The sequence below is a fragment of the Pagrus major genome, chromosome 7 (genome assembly GCF_040436345.1).
Source record: "Pagrus major chromosome 7, Pma_NU_1.0".
In the NCBI taxonomy this organism is placed as follows: domain Eukaryota; kingdom Metazoa; phylum Chordata; class Actinopteri; order Spariformes; family Sparidae; genus Pagrus; species Pagrus major.
In genome coordinates, this window is record NC_133221.1 from 10,102,093 (window position 1) to 10,124,465 (window position 22,373).

At 45.7% G+C, this 22,373-nt stretch overlaps 1 protein-coding gene across 1 annotated transcript in view; it reads left to right on the forward strand.

Moving 5' to 3' along the window:
* Positions 1-22,119, forward strand: part of LOC140999356 (calmodulin-binding transcription activator 1-like) — a 256,093-nt gene extending 233,974 nt beyond the window's left edge. The window contains exons 7-10 of the mRNA XM_073469709.1: positions 13,450-13,603; positions 19,797-20,732; positions 20,832-21,983; positions 22,112-22,119. Coding sequence (XP_073325810.1) covers positions 13,450-13,603; positions 19,797-20,732; positions 20,832-21,983; positions 22,112-22,119 — 2,250 coding nt within the window. The remainder of the gene's footprint in view (positions 1-13,449; positions 13,604-19,796; positions 20,733-20,831; positions 21,984-22,111) is intronic.
* The last annotated feature ends 254 nt before the right edge of the window (positions 22,120-22,373 follow it).

A 22,373-nucleotide genomic window follows, 5' to 3' on the forward strand; every position in this document is an offset into this window, starting at 1 on the left:
GGCAGTGCGCTGTCTGAGGCGCTGTCTGGCCTGGTATTAACCTGTCCGGATAAATCAGCCGTTTACCCAACTCTGTTCCTCTATCCAAAGTACCGTTTCCTCCCTTCTTACCTCATTTTCCCTCGTTTTTTTTTTTTTACCTGTCACCCTCCAGCTTCACCTTTTTCTCATGCACCATTTCTGCCTCTGGACCGCTTGCTATGGCGCAAACCCATTTTTTGTGTGTACAGTGTGTGTATGTGGAGTTACTCTGTGGTCCTCTGCCAAGGCCCCTAACGTCATATGCAGCCTGGCAGGTGACAAATAGTTTTTTAATTGCTTGCACCAGGAAAATCATTAGTCTCTTCCCTTTCCTTGGTGGGACCAGGCAGGACGTGTGCGCAATAATAATAGCCTCAGTCCCGTTTCCCGACTCCCGTCTGCTATTTTTAGAACAGGTATTTTAAGGGCCTTCTCTGTGTTTGCCTATGTGTGTGTGTTTATAAATGTATATCTGTGTGTGTGCTTGTGTACTTGCAAGTGTGTGGGAGCCCACTGTAAGGGTGGGCTAAATGGTCCAGAGGTGCTTTTCCCTGCTTGTGACGGAGGAGAGAGTGTGTTTGTCAACCCTGTTCCTGCCTCATGAGAGTTTTTCTCATTGCTGTTGCTATTCCCCAGCCCCTGGGAGCATGCTGTTTGTCTCTGTGTATGTGTGTTTTGTGTGTGTCTGTGTATGTGTGTGTACCTCTGTGTCTGGCAGGCTCTGGCCCAGGCCATTGTGCTGTAGTGCATTACTGTAGCAATCCACCGACACAGCGGCCGGCCAGATGAAGCCGTCCAGTTTATGGAGCAACCTGCAAACTCCAGCTGCTTTTGGTTGGGATTGTGCTTAGTGGTGAGATATAGTATTGATTTTCTCTCCTCGGTGCCCTTGCCATCCCTGCGTAGATATGCACCAGTGCTCAGCATCCATTCACAGAGAAAGGGGAGAGGGGGGGGAAGAGAGCAGAGGATGATGTTTATGTGACGATACTGACCCCATTCGTTCACATGGAAAAGGCGTGGAACGTGAGGCGGCTAGACGTCAGCAGGGAATTGAGTTTGCGAGGCTCAGATTGCAAGATGAACCCTGAATTTGATTTCTGTGTTATACAAGCGTTTGTTATTATATATGTGGGTGTTTGTGTGTCTGCATTCTTGTAGGGGTCTATTACATGTGTGGGTTTGTGTGGATTTAGGAGTATACAAGGGTGTTTGTGCACATGTGTGTGTTAGCAAGCAATTTGGATCTGTGCTGTTGATGTTTGCCTTTTTTTTTCTTTTTTTGCCCTTGGTTTGAATCCCAACGGGGAGCCTTGTTCAGTACAGCAGTGTTCCAAAGCCGTTCAGATCCCACTCTCCCTCCACTCCCTGCCCTCCCTCCTGCCATCCTTTCCTCTAACAACATGGTAAAATCAAATACATGGTCAGTCATTATTTGAAACATTTTGGTGAAACCCCCTAGCCGCACTGCAGCAGTTAATGTAAGCGGCTCATTACACAAAATCTTTCATACATAAATGATATAACTTAAAAATCTTATTATAAGTATTATATAAAAATATTAGTGTGTGACCTTTCTGTGAGTTTTAAGCCTGGTGCTTATAAAATGTTTAAGCAATGAAAACTGAATTGAACCTTCTAGACTGTCGGTGTTAATGATACCTTTAGGTGTGCAGTACATCAAACATCACGGTAACAGTAACCACAGTTCTCTTATCTATGTTCGATATAGACACACTCTCTATCACACACAGACACAGACGCACACACAGATTCTCCAGACCATTAGAATTTGTGCCAAGTCGTCTACAGAAAAATATAATGCAATCTGTATAGCCTATATTCTTCTTGCTCAGACCCTCAGTCCTTTTCCTCCTAAATGTCCCCTCAACTAACACTGGATTTATTTTTTCATTTCTGACAAAATGAATGAATGAATTAACTGTCTCTCCTGTAGATGAGTTGACATCAATAGCCAACTATACATCTTGATGTTTGATTTATCTTGTTTTGTCAACAACTGATTGATTACCCCTTGAAAGACTGATATTATTTCACTGTGATTCAAGTTAATTGAAAGAAAAATACAAAAAACATTTTTTATATCCCACTGTACAGCCTGGCATGAACAAATTAATATTTTGCACTTTCTACTAATAATTTATCAAGGTGAACCAAAGTGAAAGTGACTAGCCCATGAAGAGATTATAAAACTCTCTCTTGTATGGTCGCACACATCGGAACTGTCACAAATTAAGGGGGTGGCTAGCCAAACAGCTGAAAGCCACAACTCTGTATATGTATGTGTGCGTGTATAATCAGGCTGTGTTATCCAAGCTAAGCAGCCCTACCCTGGCAGTGCTGAGGCTGGGGAGACCCCGTCTCTTTCCAGATTCATCTCTCCAGCTTTGTTTGACTAAGTAGTGCCATGGTGTTGGTGTTGGAGAGGGCTGGAGTGGCAACAGCAGCAGCAGCGCAGCGTATGCGTGGGTTGCCTGAGCCAGTGGGGCTTGGCACAGAGAGGCAGCATATGTTCATGGCCAGCTTCCTTCCTCCTCTCCCATCTTTCTCTCTCCCTCTCGCTTGCTCACTCTCAATAACCCTCATCTTTTCCTACCCCCTGTTTTCTTTCCTTCTTTTGAGCTTTGTGTGTCCTGGTATCACCTGTGGGAGAGCGCATAGTACAGAGATCAAAGGCCGATTGGGATTCCAGCATCCCCCAAGGACAGCCCACCATGTCTCACTAATGCCATATCCCCTTCTTCTAACAAAGACACACACATGCACTCCTCTTTGTCATTTTGTCATCTGGCATACGATCAGAGAATATTGGGTGCAGCAGGTAATAAGTTATGGCTGTGCAGTGACTCTTTGCTTCATTTTTGATGCCTTTCCAAGGGTTGGTCACCAGCACCTTGCCCTGCCCCTGCTCTACATAAACTCTGGCTGCTATCCAAGCATGTCAGAACCAACCTTTTCTGAATACTACTGAACTGGTAGATACGGGCCGCCGTCCTGCTGGCCAACAAAGGGTTAACCGTGTCCCAGATAGCCCCAGCTGTTTCAGCCTTTCACACCTTCTCTCCTGCTGCCTGCTCTCCTCCCTGCCTCTTGGACCAGTAAATGAACACTCATTTGCAAGTTAGATAAATCCTTTGAATGTATTATTGATGCAAACAAATTAGCCTGTGGGCCCCAGACAATACCTAATGGAGCCTTGGCTTATGGGTGAGGTGGTTTCCAGCGAGGGCACTGTCGGTGTTCCAGGATTGATGCCTGCTCTTCTGCCCCGTAATTATTTCTCCTACAAATTATTCAGCTGTTCTGATGCAGTTTGGAGTTTAAAGCAGTGCTACTTATTGCCGCCTATGTGATTCCAGGCCTCAATCCAGCCACATTCATTAGTTTATTAAAGAAAAAAAAAGACATGGGCAATTAGATAACTGGGATAAAGCCACCGAAATGAGGGGATGTGTTATTATTCAAGTTTATGCATACTGCTCATAATTCACTGGGGTTTATGTTGGTGTTGCTTTTTCAAGGATATTGTCTTATCTTCTTGTACACAGACACATGCACACATTTAACAGCCTTGTATAAGCCTGTTCACGTATTTACAGAGACTCAAACTGACTCCCTTTCACAAATATGCATCTAAACACTAGCAGAGTGTGTGTGGCTGACACACCCAAAGTTGTGGACACATACTGTACATGGACATACCCCCACAGAGAATACGCAAGAGTTTGTAATGCGAGCTGGCAATAGCATAGTAGCGGCAGAGTTTGTAAAACCACAAGAAGAAGAAGTGAGAGAGGAGATGAGAAAAAGAGAGGACTACCATACTGTCCTAAGTGATTAGGACCTAGTATTGATCAGAGGAGTGGTGGGGGGGCAGGCTGAGAGGGGGAGGGAAGAACAGGCCCCAGGGCTCGGGCCCCAACTCTCTTGTGGCCTCTGCTCTGTTCCTCTACAACAAGCTGGCCAGGGCCGTCGGGGGATACATCAAAGGGTCTCATCTATCTATCCATCCCACATGCGCACACAAAAATGCACATATGCGTGCACACACTGTGCTCTGGCCTTTGAAAAATGCCCTATTTGATGACATCATTTGCACTTTTGTTCCACCATTAGACACCGTTAATCAAAGATGATATGTTATCACCAGGGTGTTAAAGAGAGCCAGGGCCTCCTGTTCTCCCATGAACCCCTATTTTGTGCTAGTGGCTAGTAGTTACTAAAGTCTGTGTGTCATTTTCCTTCACATGAAAACTTTATATTAGAACTTTTCCTTGACACCTGATACATAGCCATCCAACTTACAGTCAGACATATACATTTTAAATCCTGGCCAGCAAATAACATAAATGCACCTGCTGTTTTCTGTTAGCATCATTAGGACCATTCAATTTTCTCTCAACAAGCAAGTCTCACGGATCAAAGACAGAAGCACAAGGCATCAATCAGCCGGTCGTGATGGTGTGTCCACATTCTCTGCACAGTATTCAGTGTGTGTAGAGGAAGTACTCATTACTCTATGCTCTCTCAGGGCCAGACCTGTGTTAATGCTTTTTCTCCTCTTACTCTCTTTTTCTCCCCCCCTCTGCTCCCTCTGCCTGCTTTTCAGCTGACTCTGGGCTTTGGCAATCTTATTTGCCTTTCAATCCAGATCAATCTCCAGCTTATCTACAGCTCCTGAATCATAAACATTTCATAGGCTCAGCCTTGACACTGACAGACATGGGATGGTGAGGGTTTGGTGTAAAGTGTCTGTAGAGGCTAGTTGATGCTGGACTTCACTCAGTATGAGGAAAATGTTTGGAACATCGCCTTGTCAAAACCCAAATCCTGCACAGCTGTCCCACTGTCTCAGAAAGAGACACATGCAGTGTTACATGCCGTTGTGTGTGTCTGCATGTGCACTTGCATGCACACATACATAAAGTATGTGTCTAGTTTTGTCTGTGTGTGCTCTATGTGTGTGATGTATTATTCATAAGAAGAAGCATTCATCTCAGTGAGACACCTTCAACAATTTGGAGACGTGGTGTGCTTAACGGCTTAATGTAGTTGCTGCAATTTGGCTCTCCTCTGGCTGATTAACACCGGCACTCCAGTCCTCACTGTGCTTTGCCTCACGAAGGATTAGGTGTTATAAGAAACATGGCTTCCCAGGGAGTTGATGAATATTTCCCCAAATTTACCTGACATTTTCTGATTTGAGCGTCTTTCAGAATACCCACTCCTATTCAATTTCTGTCTCGCTATTTAGTCGTTATCTGAGGGAGCTCAAAAGAGGTGAACACAAACCAGGCGATGCAGGAATGACCTTGGATGGCTGTGTATTAAACTGCTCCAGTGTCTCTAAATGGAGTGTGAATGAAGGATACAGACTTTCCTTTTTCTAATTTCCTTTGTCTCTTCCACTCCTTTTTTGTCCCCACCTAGAATTTTGCAAAACAGCAGGTCAAACTTTTACTGTGCGTGTATGCGAGTGCTGCCAACAGTAGAGCAGTCAGCAAAGTGCCACCTCAGCACCTGTGCTTTAATGATTAATACCATATTGATGGTCTCAATTAATTTCCTATTACACCACCAGAAGGCTGCGGTCGCTCTGTCTCTGTCATGGCCCCTGCGCTTGTTTTGGGAAGCCTCTTTGTGGCAGCTGCTGGATGGAGATAGTATGCCTCTCGCTAACACGCACACACACACAATTTTAGACAGATGTAGCAAACATGAACACACACAATCACACACACTAGTATCTTACAGAAACACACACGCACACCATTACACGCTGCTTTGCTCCTTGCATTTAACACACTTGCACACAGATAAACAAATAAAATGTAACTCTGTCTTTTAGTTGGATCATTTTAAAGGGGACTTGCTGTGTTTTAGTTAGAATGTTCAGCAATGATCAAAAAACTCTTAAGAGTCCCAGTGATTCAGCTAAGCCTCTTTGTACATTGGTCTGTGGCAATTTTACAAACCACTACTCTCACCTGATTGTGTGCCTTTGGTACAGCTCAACCCCCTGTGTTTTGCATTTGAACCTGGTGTGATTTGCAGCATTGCGTTTTAGGACATTTTCTAAAGCCTATGCTTTGGTTCTTGCATAATCCCCTCCCCTGCAGCGCTGCTACATATTTGTAACAGTGTATAAGATACTGATTTATTCCCATGATGATCTCTCTCTCAGCTGTGATTTGATAACACGTTCCCATGACCTCAACTGTCTGTGGACCTGCTCCATGGATCAACTCGCAGTCAACACTGCCCCCATGGAGAGGCTAGGGAAATGCTTGTGTTTGCCGATCAGATTGGCAGACTTCTGATGGCGCCTTTTCTCTTTCTCTCTTCATTACCTTTTCATATCCCATTCACGACTTCTTATCTCTGACCACTCTGTACTTCACCCTATAAACCCCTCTATCTCTCTTTAATATGCACTGTTAATCTCAACCTCATTCTTTCATTCTGACTTACACGCACACATAAACACACACGCAGTCTTTATTTTTCATTTTTCATGTGGACCCAATACACACCAGTGGTTGCTAGGAAACCATTTGAGCATTTTTTTTCCCAGGGGCAGACGTTTGATTACCCATTTGTATGGTGTGTATGTGTGTGCATGTGTGTGTGTGTGTGTAGAGGTCGGTGTGTGTGTGTCTCCAGAGAGAGGTCTTGCCAAGCTGAGCTCTGGGGCTGCTCCAGTATCCAGCCCAGTAATAATAATGAGCCCCTCACCATGCTTGACAGAGCACACAGGCTCAGCAGTCCTGTGGCCATTCCTGTTGTCATAGTGTGTAAGTAAGTTGATGTATGTGTAGAGTGAGTATATATCTATTAATGTGCATATGTATGTGCATTTACCATACTATTTTGTAGCTGACTGGGTCTGTTTTCTGTTACGACCTCAACAGTTGTTGTTGTTGTTGATGCTGACAACCGGTGTTATCTATTGTTGTTCAGTGGGCCATTGCAGAAGCAGATAGTCGCCAGGTTGGACTGTCTTGCTGCTGGACACACATCAGTCCTCCTTGTGACTGCCTGTTTAGAAATGCACCAGCACATCTTTCTCCCCTGGCTGCTCCTGTGGAGTCCTGATTCGCTCACAGACACGGGCAGAGGCACATAAATAGCACGCCTTGTCGACTGGCACGGGGAGAAAGACGACGCACACAAACAAATCAGACTCAGCACCGATATGAAAGGGAGCGAGAGCAGAAGAGAGGGAGTTATAGAGAGATGGCATTAGCCGTGTTTTCCTGCTCCAAATGAATTGCACTATGCCCTAGGAGGAAGAGATGAAATGAGAGAGCAAGCAAGTGGAAAAGACTCAGAGAAAGCCAAAGTTGAGAGGTTATTTCGAGGTGGAAACAAAAGAAAAGAGCCATGAAGAGAGAGCACATGGTTAAATCTTCCCTGTGTCTGTAAGAGCTCAGTAACTTCCTTTCCCTCCTTATTCTCCAGTGTGACTTGGTGTCACCTAGATGGACACTGAATATTAGGATCAGTGCCATGGGCTCAGCCAAGGCCATTATGGCAGCCGGATGGACTCCTGATGGCCTTTTCTCAGCTTGCCCCTGGGCGGCATGGCCTCTCACATGGGACCACCACAACTAATGGAGAGGGCAGTGTGCTCTGTAAGGGCCTTAGGAAGAATAAGTAGGCTGTAAACTGTGAGTTGAGTTGTGGCAGCTAAAGGGGCTTCAATGCCTCACTGCCCGGCTTACCGCCTGACTTACTGCCTGCCTGCTTGGCATCCAGAATGCTCCTCCATATTCAGGCTCTGAATACTGGCCTTTTGCACTTTTATTGTAATGCATGCAGATGCTTGGCACAGCAACAAACATTCTCCACCTTTTACTGTGGTGCACTGCACAAATAAAATATTTCAAAGCAGGGAGGAGCCACACACAAAAATAGAGGAGCACTCTCGTGCATACTCACTCATAGACATGTAGAAATGCGAAATGCACTCACATATGCACAATTACACACACAAGTGCACAGACATGTGCACTTGCGCACACACACATGCGCATAGACTTGCATTCCCCCACCCAGAGTGAAGCAGTTCTGCCCCTCTAAGCTGAGTTATTTAAAGCCCCGCTCTCAACTCCATCGGAGTGATTATGTGCTACTGAATTAAACATCACAGGCCTCAGCCCCTGGCTTCCTCTGAAACACGCTCAAACATGCTGGCCTCTTCCTGTTCCTCAAAAGTTCCAAGCTCTGCCTTTCATATCTCCTAGCCAGTGCACTAGGTAGTGGAGGTAGAGAGGTGGAGTATGAATCTTCCCCAAATCAGGATCTCCTGCTGTGCCTCCTGCTCTGTCATCTCTCTCACAGACCTTGGACAGAGGCATTTGAGGCAATTCACATTAAGAAACCCTCTGTAAACTGGCTCTTACCCCTGGATCGGTACCCACCATGGGCATCGTTTTAGCTTGGCACTCAGGCAGTGTTGTAGTTGGTGGAGAGCCGGGTGCAATAGAGGGTGAACTGTAGCAGCTAAGTTGAGCGGTGACTCCAGACACCCCAATTAGGGTGTCTGCTTTCTAAACTGGGAACATTTAAACAAAGAGTTTGTCATAGAGGACCTGGAGAGAGAGGGGGAGAGCAGGTTCAGTTAGGGGATTGCTCTGCTACGTAGACAGGAGCTTCAGGCTGTTTGCTGCCTTTTTGGGAGAGTTTGACGTTTGTTTACCTCAGTGTGTGCGTTTGTATGTGTGTCTGTGTGTGTTCATGTGCTGCATGCGTGTGTCTGTGCTTCTTGTGTATCTGCACGAGCCAAGGCACCAGCCAGCCACCCCCACATTCCGCAACACACCCGTTGGCAGTGAGCGATAAAGGTTCCAAACAAAAGGAAGAAGTCTTGTGCCTCATGGAGGTGAACTTACAGAACCACAGAGGCAGTTGACCTTGAAATGAGCAGCAGTGTTTGGGGACAGGCGGGGGAGGTCGGTGTTTAAGAGTGCAACCTCAGTGCCAGAGGCCAGGAGGCTGCCTAATGACTGGCACCCTACGCCATCCATCACTATGCCACTGCCAGGGCAACTGCCCCCGCACAGCCAAGAGAGCAGGGTCTTAATAATCCCTTGTACCCATTCAGTGGACCACAGCACATGACATGAAACACATGCATTCAGTACATGTGTGTGCACATGAAACTGCACAGACATATGCAAGGATGCACACCACAAATTCTAATACGGATTGCGAGCACAGACAGCATGAATATGCAGTCAAAATAGCAGATGCACTCAGACTTACACTCACAGCTCATTGGGCTCATTCTGCACGCATACTGATGTGCGTACGCCAACCAACATACAGAAATCTGCCTCTAGACACTCATTCACACGCTATTTATGATTTGATGTAGGCAGACGCAAAAACATAAAGGCACAGATCCACAAACACAAATACACCAACACAGTCACATCCCCTCTGTATTTATACCTTCTATCCTGAATGTTTGTGACAAAACAATTGACTGCTGCTGCTTTCATGATATTTTGTATTGAAATGGATCTCCCGGCAGCCTGCTAGTTCAATTCTCCCATGAAGAACTATCTCGTTCCTTTCCTCCTTTGCTTATTTTTCCTCATTTCTTCCTTAGAGTAAAAATGGAAAAGGGGGGCTTTTCCCATACCTGAGCCCCTGTCTGCTCTGCTCTCTCCTTCAGTGTGACAGGCTTTGAAGCCCCCATTCCTCGGTGTGGGTTATTTTATCAGAGAGGAACAAGGTTTCCCCCTGCACTCCCAGGCTCATCCACGTTGCATGAAGCATCCCCTCTCAATTAAGATCCTTTCATGTTAATGGTGTTTTTATCGCTCCTGTGCACGGGATGTGAAAGCGAGGCCTTCTATGGTAGAGTACAAGCATGGAGCAGAGCTGCCTGCCTGACATTATAAGAATGTTCCTCCCATTCTTCTTTCTGTCTCCGTCTCTCTGTCTTTCCATGTATCTCTACCTGGAACTCTGACTCTTTCCCTCGCTCTCTGAGTCTTAATGAGCTGCGGTAAGCTGTTGGAGTAGCAGCTACATGGAGGTGTTCCAAGAGTGTGGCAGGGTCACCGAGACAGCAGACACATCACTTGACCACTTATGCCAGATTCCACCAGAAGACGTGTTTTGTGCTCAAGTCTCAGTTAGTTATAACTCTGCCGCGGCTCAACATTCACTTCCTTACATTCAGCACGAAGTAGAAGGTCATTATATCTGTTTCCACCGACATCTAACTCCGTCTGTGTCTTCAGCTCCATTAGCAAATCTTTTTCTCCCTCCTTGTCTTTTGGAGTAGAACAGGGTGTATGACTTCAGGATGAGGTAGGCAGTCACTGAAAGAACGTTGGAGCACTGGCTGACTCTAAGTGCGTGGGTGCCAGAGAAACCTGTTGCCTGGCTACAACAGCACCTTTATCCTCCGGTTGCGATGGCGATGTCCTGCATATCGCATATGCATGTGTGTGCAAAGTGTTAGCACCCCAACTTTTTCATGCGTGTCTGATGCGCTGTGTATTAGGCCGTGAATGTGTGTGTGTGCGTGACTGTGTGTACTGTCTTTGTTTATTTGCATGCGTGCCTTTGTATGCTGATGTGTTTGCGTGTGTTTGTGAGAGAGAGAGGGAGAGAGAGAGTGGTGAAAGGAGGGGCAGGAAGGCGCTCCACCACCCACTCAGCAGGCCTTCCGCCCCCATGGCTGACTCCCCAAGACTCTGCTAGTAATTATCTCAACATCTATCCATCTGTTCTAGGGAGGCGCAGTAAACATTAACACAACGCAGCAACATCAAAATGCTGGCTGGAGACACACTACGTTTTACTCATACACGATATGTTAATGCTGTAAGAGGCCTTAACATGTGAATAGTTGGCACACATGCATAGAAATATGGCCAACATTTATCATGCCCACATTGTATCATACAAGAGATACAAACGCCTTCCTCACACATGCACACCACAGGCTCCTGCAACTGTATCCCAGTCTTGCCTTCCACTGCGGAAGTGAGGCTGGATAGCTGCCCTGAGACTCACATGGGAAACGAGTGAAAAAAAACAACCAAAAGACTACATTACACAATTAATCAATAAGTTAATGAGATCTCATTTTCTCTGGAAAATAGTATCCAGGCAAAAAGTTCCCCCTCAGCCTTTTTCCCCCCCTACTCCTGGAGAACCAACTCCTGATATTACACTGTGGAAAAAGAAAAGCAGCCAGCAGGAAATTAAATTAAATTACCATCCTGATAGATTTATGTAATGCCTTACATTTTCATTGTGTTGTTTTCGTCTTGGAGTGGAGGTAGGCCTGAGTTGGGGGAGAACTGTTAAATATGTTGTAAAGTAAGAAGAGAGAAAGATTGGGGAAATAGGGGGAAAGTTCCATACAGACAGATCGCAGATCCCTTTGTGTGGAGTGTGTGTTTGCTTGCATGTTTGTGTGGCTATATGTGAAAAGGTAGGAAACAGCTAGGAGTGTGGGTGTTGGAAGGAGGAGATTGTGCGTAACCATGTGTATGATTGTGTACAGCTAACATTTGAATTATATATGTTTGTTACAGTATTCAAATGCGTTTGTCCTTCCTCAGTCTGTTTGTGTGTGTTTCTGTGCTTGTATGTTTGGCAACACTAATGCAAGAGCCATGCGTCTATGTATATTCACTCCCGCCTGCACCCATACATCCACATATGTACGCTCATAATTGAATGAAGCTGTCTACATCTGATGCTCTCTTACCAAGTAAAGATTGAGGGCATCTCTTCGCTATTGACACAGCTGGTGATACCATCTGGGGGCATCACACACCACCCTGTGCCATCTCCATCCAAACAGGGCAGCTATCGCCTAGTGTCCATACCAATGACAGGGGACAAGGAAAGCAGTGAGATAACATTCTGTAATGTCCAGCTCCAGCTCCTGGTGGAAGTGTTTGAGGAGGATAATCTGTCCTTCTGACACTGCTTCACATATGACTTGTTGCTCTTCCACTACTGGAGACACACTAAGATAGCGGTAGTTATTTACACGTTTTGGATGTTTTTTCAAAGAAGTATTTGTTTCTTTGGATCCATTTGCCCCCAACCACACCCCTGTCTGATGAAACGGGAGAAGGAGAGAGGAAGAGAGGGGGGTGTAGTCGTAGATTAATGGTACACACTGAGAGGGAGCACAGACCTACAGCAGCAGCGCCTTGATTTATTTGCCACTTAGTACTGATGAAGCTTCAAACTGCAGTCACACACACATGTTGTCACAGCATTTTTCTCTATCAAGGTCTTTGTTGGTTTGTCGATTCTTGTGACTTGTTTAGCTTCGAGTGTATGCACACATGCACGTGTTCTTTTCATGCACGTCCTTTTGTTTTTGTTTATTCATGCATCTGCTGACATTTTTTCTTCCAAACACTGTATATCTGCTTATATTTGGCTGCTTGCAGGTCAGTTATAATCAGTGCAGCTTTTATTTGTATCCTGTGTGTCAGTGTTTGAATATTGTGCTGTATTTGTGAGTTAAGTTTGTGTGGGCTTAGTGGCAGTCGGATGTGTATAATAAATTGGAAGCGATAAGGACTGAAACGGGAACACTCTTTGTGTGAGTCTTTGCCATGCTGAGTAATCAAAGCGTTTCATGATTACAGGAGCGAATTGATGTTACTCACACCAGCACAACATTCCTTTAAACGCTACCTATTATTCATAAGCTGTCAATTTAGGGAATTTGCAGCTAGGTAACCTGGTAACAATTTGCAGGCGGCAAATCGTTGAGTTTTGACTTGGTAAATACAGGCAGAGTTAATTGAGGGCATCAACTCAGCATGTGGGTGGACTTGACAAAATGCCATAAGTGTGTTACATGAGCACACATTGTAATTATCACACATATGCACATACAAATACACACACACATGAGTGCAGATACTAGTTTACACATCCAAACACACACACATTTGGAGATAGAGAGATACAGAGAGCCACATAATGAGTGAGATTATTGCACATTTCTGATCCCAGATTTGTTCTGCTCCCTGGTTGTGGTTTGGATTGTGCATTTACTCTTCTGTTCTTGGGCTCTATTGTGTGTGTGTGAGTGTGTGTGTGTGAGTGTGTGTGTGTGTGTGTGTGTGTGTGTGTGTGTGTGTGTGTGTGTGTGTGTGTGTGTGTGTGTGTGTGTGTGTGTGTGTGTGGGTACCATCCAGTGTTTCTAGTTCAGCAACACTTTACTTCTCACCAACCAGCTGGCATGTTCCACATAAAAGCCCTAACAGCTGAGCCACAGTATCTATGTGTCACTACCACTCCTCACTATTGTATCCTCAAGAAACCATGTTCATAGATGCACTTTCCTCTGTGTCATCTCATGGAACCCCTCCCCTGTTTCTCTCTCTCTCTCTGTGTTTCCCACAGAACCCTGATATTGTGCTCGTCCACTATTTGAATGTTCCAGCCATCGAGGATTGTGGGAAACCATGTGGTCCAATCCTGTGCTCCATCAATACAGACAAGAAGGAGTGGGCCAAGTGGACCAAGGAGGAGCTGATTGGCCAGCTCAAGCCCATGTGTGAGTATCTGAATCATTCAGGAGTATGCATTTATCAATTCTTCTCACTCCAGTCTCAACTTTTATTCATAGCCTTTAATACAAACAGTTGCTGTCTCCTCTAAAAAGGCCTTAATAGTCTTTACATGTCTGCCTGCATGGAAAGACTAAACATAGTGGCTGTTGTTTTTGTCTGAGGATTTAATGTCTGGTCCTGTTAGCTGAAAGCTGGTACACTAAGTGCCCTCAGCACCTCAGTCAGAGAGCATCTTCGGCCAGTGTTTCAACAATGTTGTATGAGTGTGCATTCTTCCTGGAGCCGTCTGCTAGTAATGGGTCAAAGTTCAGCCCTTCCCTCGACCTCTGGCACCACTCTGGCCGGGATGAGAGTGCGCCTCATCTCTGGCCCAAGAAGGAAGTCAAGGAAGAGGAGGGCAGCAAGCTGGTTATTGATTCATGTTAGTGCGTGGGAGCAAGAATGTCTGACTCACCAGAAATCCCCCTTCTACCCTTTCTCCGAGTCTCTCTGTTTCTCTCCCCCCTCAATGGATTGATCCATGATGTTATCAGCTATACTAATGCTCTGCAAGATGCACTATGTGTTTTTATGAGTCTCTAGACCTGCCCAGAGATTGAGGCAATGTTTTGGAAAAAGTCAGGGTTTGTCTGATGATGATAATAGCCAAATGGGGACCTTGTGGGGTATTGAAAATCTTTCAGAGAGCTGTTAAGATACCTTTAACAGCCACACTGTGATTCAGGCGTGTCTGGCAGGGCTGTGACTGATATTCCGATGGCCAATTATTGGTGATGTGGCCAGGTAAAGAGGAACGTGTCAGCAGCTTTACAAGCACACACACATGCTGGCTGCATACTGACAAGGCAGTCAGGACCATCATCACTGAGGTCTCGGCTGTATTGTTATCCTCCTCACTGCTCTGCTCGCTATCAGTTTCAGGACATATTTTAACATAAAGCCTTACCTCAGGACAGCCACTGAACAACAACAGCCTACTGTATTCATTATGTCTGTGGCTTAATGTAAAAACGAAGCGCCATTTGCAGTAATGCGTAAAGTCATTAACTTTGGGAGTTGTTGGGACAGAGAGGGTGAGTGTGAGATGCCTTCTAGCTGCCAGGCTACATGAGGGGGCTACGTAAAGAGTAAAAATCCCTCTTCTGCTTTCTGTCTCTGCTTTCTATCTTTCTTCTCCTCTCTATCCCTCTCTCTTTCTACTGGACCAGCCAGCATGTCAACACAAGCTCAGTGATGGAGCAACATTGCCATCTAGTGGTCCTGTGAGATAGCAACCGCCATCCCAATGTAGGGAGAAAAGACTTGATGTGATGAAGTCATGCTATATTATCCATGCATTATTCAATCTTAAATAAAACATTAGATCTTAACATACATTGCATTTTCCCAGACTGACCTATATCTATGAAAACTTGCATTTAAAAGTAGATATGTCTTTTGCTTTGCACAGGAATGTTATAATATATGTGCAGGGCTATGGATCATAGCAGAACTTCCTTGATTACTCAGAGATTGTATGGCTAAACTAGCTGGAGAAGTTTCTCCTCTCTTTTTATCAAGAATGTGAAAAACCGTCAAACTTTGTAGTATGAGTGTTGATTGCAGAAAGCAAGATTGCAGGAGTGCACAGTACAATATGTCTGACAGTGAGTCTTATATGGTGTGTTGCTGTATGTGAGGAACATGTTCTTACATAGTAATGAAGGTACCTATTTCACACACTGATTTTTGTCAGCACACAAACCCTTTGTTTAATGTCAAATAGTTATTTTTCCTGAACATTGTCAACTTTTGCAATATAATTGCTCTCTTCCATCTTGCTCTTCCCTTTTGTTATTCTCTGCACGATATTTCAGTGCGCAAACCATTTGACACCTCTAATGATACAAAAAAAACAACAAAGGAAAAGTGTGGATTTCATGGATCAGTTGAGCTTATTCCTTCTCCCCACGACAAAAACACACACACAAATTCGTGCTCTCAGTCGCAAAAACTTTCACATGCACGGAGGCTCACACACACCAGTTCAAATATAAGCCCTGTGAAACACTGCCGTGTCTGACCTCTTCCTCCTTAACGCCCTGCGGTGTTTGATGAGAAAGAGAAGAAGTGAGGGGGTGAAGAGGGGGGTAGAGGGGGGAGAATGGCATCACTACTCAGTCACGCTACAGTTCCATAGACAAGGCAGCCAGCTTGATTCACTCTTTTGGTCTAATGCTATAAACACGCAGCGCTCTCTCCAGCTATGCCCCTAGCCTGCTGACAGATAGCGCATGAGCGGCTTTAACAAACACTCAGACAGACAGAAGTCCTGTCTCCAGGCTAGACAGACAGGGTCGGAGAAGAACAGACCAAGGCAAAATAGACAGGGCCAGCCATCATGCGAACTATTGTACTCCACTGTCCCATATAGTGTCCAATGGTGCAGAGGCAGCCAGATGGGATATGCATGTGTCCTACAGATCATCTGTGTTTGTCATTAGGGCTGTGTGATGCTGCTCATGACAGGACGCAGTCATCAGGATGATGATGTGACTGGGTTGCTGTTTGGTGCCTCGGCTGTTGCTGCCACTGGGATTAAACCTAGTGGCACTGCTCCTGTCATGTCTGCTTTGAAACATAACCCTCAGTGAGAAGAGCAGACAGGCAGACACGGCGGTAACTGTACGTCAACAACCCAGAGCCTCCGGGGGTGACGCCCGTCTACATGAGGAGGGCTGTGGCAGTTCTGGCATGAGGGATCAGGGCAGAGGGGAGACAAGATTGTTTGGACAAATAGGGAAGGCACTACATGGTGGATGTAAGCTGTTGTATTAGGCTTTCACTCTTGCTCTGTCACCCTCTCCGAATCAGATCAGCAGAACCGATGCACTTCTGTCCTGCAGCCTCCCTGCTGGCTTTGTCAAGGGATTCATGACAGCGTTTTTAGTACGCCTATGGCCCTATCATCTCTGTGTCAGTAATACTAGCATCATCTAATTTGTACTTTTGCATTACACATCATCAGGAGGTGACTCAAGCCACACTGCCTAATGTGTTCTCCAGACAGACACAATTCTTTGTTCAGTAATTATAATGACATTAGATGAAACTTTCCTGTCACACTTCACATCCAATCTCTTTTTCAGCTCAGTCACTCTGAATTAATGGCTGAATAAATCTGACTTTATAATAGATCAAAATGAATCCTGTTTATGTTTCTATAACCTGCCACAGTGAGTTGTCTGTGGAGCGTATGATCTTAGCTTGATCACAGCAGCTCTACTGACATCTGCTGGTGACCAGCCTGTAATCTTCCAAAGGATCTGAAAGCTTTCAAGTTAGATCCTTATCACAGTCATCCAATCATGTTTCCCAGCTTTTTTTCACTCCACTTTAACTAGCTCTGTCTTTAATCTGCATTGCCCTCACACTCTTTTGCTGTTTCCATCTCCTTTTATCTCATATGGAAATAGACATGCACTAAGCAAATTCACACTGTTTTTCATACATGCTCTAAAACGTGCTCTCTTTATACATCTCTCTCTCGCATATTTAACCAAAGGAGGTACTGAAGTGCAGAGAACTTGAGTTAAAGTAGGTTTGATTTTGTTTGATAGTCTAAATATGCCTCATTTCTAATATATTACCTTTTTTCCCGCTTGAGAGCCCGAGCACTGCCATATTCAGTGGCATCTCCTACCACCTTACAGACACTAAAACCACTACAGTGTCTGTCTCATCAAAAGTGGCGGCTGGTTGGCAAGTGGAGCGGTGAAAAGTATTAGGAGTTGCTAGCGAGGTGTGACTGAGGCAGGGTGTGGAGCTTTAACTGAGAAAGCCTTTTTTTCTTGTTGGTGCAGCAGCACACCCAGCAGCTAGGTGATGTTCTTCACGAGAGGCTTTCATTAGAGTCGGAGGTTGGGGTAAGGGTGAAAGGTTAAGGTCATCAGCACTGAGACCACAGAGTAGCAACTGACACTGTCACATTAGAGGGACAAGGCTTGGCAATATAGTGACGGAGGAAAGAGAAAGTCGAATGTTCAGCAGAAGAGATATTGGAGTTCAGAATCAGCCTCATTGGCCAAGTATGAGTAAACATACAAGGAATTTGACACCAGTTTACATTACTCTCAGTGTACTTAGACGGAAATAGAGATACTGTACAGCTAGAAACAAGGACGAGGACAAAAAAATTTTAAATAGTGACTGTACATTACAGTTGCAAGTGAAATTAAAGAAGTAGAGCCCTACTGCGCAATGGCAGACACGCTTCAGTTGTGCCATAATTCAAGCCTCAATTTTCCGGGGAAAATCCAGCCCTGCAATCTTACACCGTGCCATCAGTATTTACTTCACAATGATCATTTAAAGCAAAAAAATTGTCCATTGTCAATTTTCCAAAAGCATCTTTTTCTGCACTATGTTCAGTAAAGAAATTAAATAAAAATCATATTGCTGCATATCCGCAAGTACAAGTACAGTTACATTACTGAAATATTACTCATTTACAATTAAAACTACTGGTATTGAAATAATACTTCAGTAAAAGTACACAGTATTCTTCTCAAACCCTACTCAGAGTAATAGTTACTTTTTAACTGTGGATGTTTAATGCATTATCAGTAGCAGCCACTCAATCAAAGGGTTTTCTGTTTCTCCAGATCTTCAGTCTAAATTTCTTCCAACCCCTACTCTGTTCTGCTTAGTGGTCATAGTCACCTCTCCAAACCTGCGCCTGGTGCACAGTTTGGGGGGTTTTTTTGTCAGGGTTTTGGCCAGTTTATGATTGGATAACCGTATTGGCTACATTAATGCAGATGAAAGGTTTGGAAATCAATCCAAATTTTAATCAGTACAAAATGATGAATTTAAAAGTAACTAAGTAGATTACATTGTTAAATGCATATTTAAGTATGAGTACAATTACTACTACTACTCATGATCAAATAGAAGTACCCCAAAAAATGACTTAATTACAATAATTTGAGTAGCTGTGATTAGTTACGTCCACTCCCGCATATCTAACAACATATATGCCGACACCAATATATCTATGATACAACTATACCGGGTGATAATATAGGTCCACCGATATATTGGACGGGCTTGCGTAAATAGGTGTTTAAACAGTATGATCACCGATGGCAAACACTATAAAAGATATACGCATTAAAGTCTGTGTACAAGTCGACTTTTCTGTATGTTATAAACAGTACAAGTAGTGCGATGAAGCATTAGAAGTATGGTTGATGGAAAACATTAATACTAATTTCTCGATTCTACCATGGTAACTTTGAAATTTATAGAGGTGTCCAGTGAGCAGCATGAGGTATACTGGTAGATAGACAGAGAGAGCAGAGGGTGGGGCGGGGGGTTGGCGTGGCTGGTGGTCTGTTGGGCTGGCTGACATCTCTGTCTCCTCCTCTCTCCCGGCAGTTCATGGCATCAAGTGGACTTGCAGCAATGGGAACAGCAGCTCTGGCTTCTCAGTGGAGCAGCTAGTGCAACAGATTCTGGACAGCCACCAAACTAAGCCACCTCCCCGGACTCACAACTGCCTCTGCACAGGCACCCTGGGTAAGGGCTAGTGGGTGGGATGGAGTTTGTTCTCAAGAGAGAACCCAAAAAATTTAGTAAGGGAAAAAAAAAGGCCATAAAAATCATGTTCTGAGATGGTGGTTGAGGTCTGTTGGTATTGATTCATGAAAAAATTGAGTTTCAAGGTGACTGAGCTTATTGTTTAATGTTTACTGATAACTGTGTCAGAGCCATATCTGAAATAGCTCAGCTGTTCTCGAATGTTATGCTGAATCAATCAAATAGTTTCATCTGAGTAATTTCACTAAGGGCTGGCACTCAAAAAAGTCTGTGGATCAGTGGTTTACAAATTTTTAAAACAAATTACTCTATTATTATTTCTGATGACTTAAGGTAACAAGCCATGCAAAACTCCCCATATGCTTCACTCACTGTTTACTAAAAAGAAAGTTTTGTCACCCCCAGGAGAAAATCATCTTTCACAAATTGATAAATACAGAAGCAAACAGAACATCCATCTTTTTCCCTGCTCCCTGAACAGTGCTATTGTCCAATTCTTATTATTCCTAATGCGGAAATCAATAGTATGTCTGTGTCTTTGCTTGTTTCTTACCCACCAAAAGCCCCAACCTTTTTCCTCTGTTTGTAATCGTATAGGTGCAGGGAGCAGTGTGCACCACAAATGCAACAGCGCCAAACACCGCATCATCTCCCCTAAGGTGGATCCCCGCTCAGGCGGCTACAGCAGTGCTCACTCTGAGGTACAGAACAACGATGTTTCAGAGGGGAAGACCGAGCACAGCGCCCATGGTGGAGGCAAAAGCTCTGGTGGAGGAGGCGGAGGCGGCAGTGCCAGGGAGAAGCGCAATGGCAAAGTCCACAAGCCCGTCCTGCTGCACCAGAACAGCACAGAGGTGTCGTCCACTAACCAGGTTGAGGTCCCTGACACCACGCAGAACTCCCCTGTCTCCATCAGTAGTGGCCTCAACAGCGATCCAGACATGGCTGACAGCCCTGTGGTGACAGGGATGAGCCATGTGGCCTCTGTCATGTCTGGCCTCTCCCAGAGTGTCTTTATGTCTGAAGTCGCTGGAGATCCTGTCTACAGCATGTCTCCCACTGGGGGTCCCAACAGTCACCTGATGGGTGCAGATGCCACCCCACAGGGCTTGGTGCTGTCTGTGACCTCTGATCGTCACAAATTTGCCTTCCCCAGTGGAGGAGTCGGGGAACCTGGGACTAATGCGGCAGGAGACAGTCTGTCCATGCTGTCTTCAGCTGGGGTGTCTGAGGAACTGGTCCTATCCAGTAGTCTAGACTCTGGAAGCATCAAGATCCCAGAGACCAATATGAACTTTGACCCTGACTGCTTCCTGAACAACCCCAAACAAGGTCAGACCTATGGAGGCAGTGCGATGAAGACAGAGGGCAACTCTTCCTCAAGCTCATCTTCCTCTTGTGGCAACGGAAGCACCAACGGCAGTATGCAGCGCTCCCCCTCCATGTCAGACAATGGTTACACCTTCAGCTCAGCTTTGGTGAAGAATATCAAGACTGAAGACACATCCTTTGAGCAGCAGCTAGCCAAGGAGAGCGGCTACCAGGTGGGGTCAGTAGTGAACTGTGGCGGTGGGGTGTCGGTGACATCTGGTGCTGGTTCAGGCCAGGGCAGCCTTACTCTGACTGCAGCAGGCTCCCTCCTCCCTTCTGGTGGGGGCCTGAGTCCCAGCACCACCCTGGAGCAGATGGATTTCAGTGCCATTGATGCCAAGCAGGACTATACTTCCAACGCTACCACAGTGAGCTATGGTCAGGCCATGTCCAGTCCTCACATGCAACATCAGAATCGTTCGCCCAACTTCTTCCTCCAGGATGCCTCTCAGACCGGCCAGGCTCAGCAGGGGAGGCCTAGCATGGGCCAGAAAACACATTTGATGGAGCACAACTCCCATGACTCTGGAGCTTATATGGGGATGCAGGTGGTGAAGACGGACTCACCTGGCAGCAACGGCCACCTCCACCACCACCACCAGGCCCACCAGACCCAGCACAGGGCCAACTGTAATGGAGGCTCACCCACAGAGGGGCCCGGCCAGGCTGGCTCTCTCCAGCTGCTACAGTACCAGGGGAGCTTTCCTGGGCTGGGCACTGAGCATGAGGAAGTGGTGGGTCTCGAGCAACAAGGCAGTGTGAGTTCAGGTCAGGCTGGAGCCACTGAGAATGGAGCTGAGAATCTACTCAAGCCAGGAGACCACATTCAGGCCTGTGGGGCAGGAAACGGAGAGGGAGGAGGCGCAGAGCACTTCCTGCAACAGGCCTCGGATGGTGGTGGAGGAGGGACAGGAGGAACTGGAGAAGGGGTAGCAATTCATAATGGAAACAACAGCAGTGATGGCAGCAACCGCTCCCAGCAGCAACAACAGCTGCAGCCTCTCCTCCAGGGCACAAGCATGGTCCAGGGACTCTACAACGCTGTCGGCGCCCACCAAGGCCTGGGTGGAGGGGCCACCAATGGAGGAGCAGGAGGGACAGGCATGGAGATCAGTCTGGATCACTTTGACATCTCTTTTGGTAACCAGTTCTCTGACCTCATTAATGACTTCATCTCAGTGGATGGCAGTGGAACTACCATGGCAGCTGGAGGGGCACTTTATGCTCACCAGCTAGTCACATCCCATAGCTCTGATAGTCAGAACACAGCTGCTGGGGCATCCCAGCAAGGCCAGGAAGATGGAGGGGGCAGAGGCTCTGGCTACAACCCCTCAGAGCTCTGCCTTCAGCCTTGCTGCAGCCCCCAGTCTCTGAGTGGAGGGGCGGGAGCAGGGGGAAACACAGGAGAGGCAGGCTCGTTGTCCTACATGAATGTAGCAGAAGTGGTTTCTGCAGCTGTGGCCCAGGGGATGGGGATGCTTCAGGCCACAGGCCGACTTTTCATGGTCACTGACTATTCTCCTGAGTGGTCCTACCCTGAGGTGAGTGACAGGACGTTTACTGTTTTTTTAACCATCACTGTTTTTGGTTATTATATCTCACCATCTTAAAGGCTGAGGACGACTGACGACTCAACTCGACAGATTTTAGGACTCATCCTGTATTTCGAACTAAGCAGTCCATCAGGTTTTGAATAGATTAAGTTTATACAACTTATCTGAAGTACTCCTTTTTAAATAAAAACAAAGTTGAATGATTAAATAATCAAAGAAATGCAAGTGAAAGTGAATTAATAGCTCAATT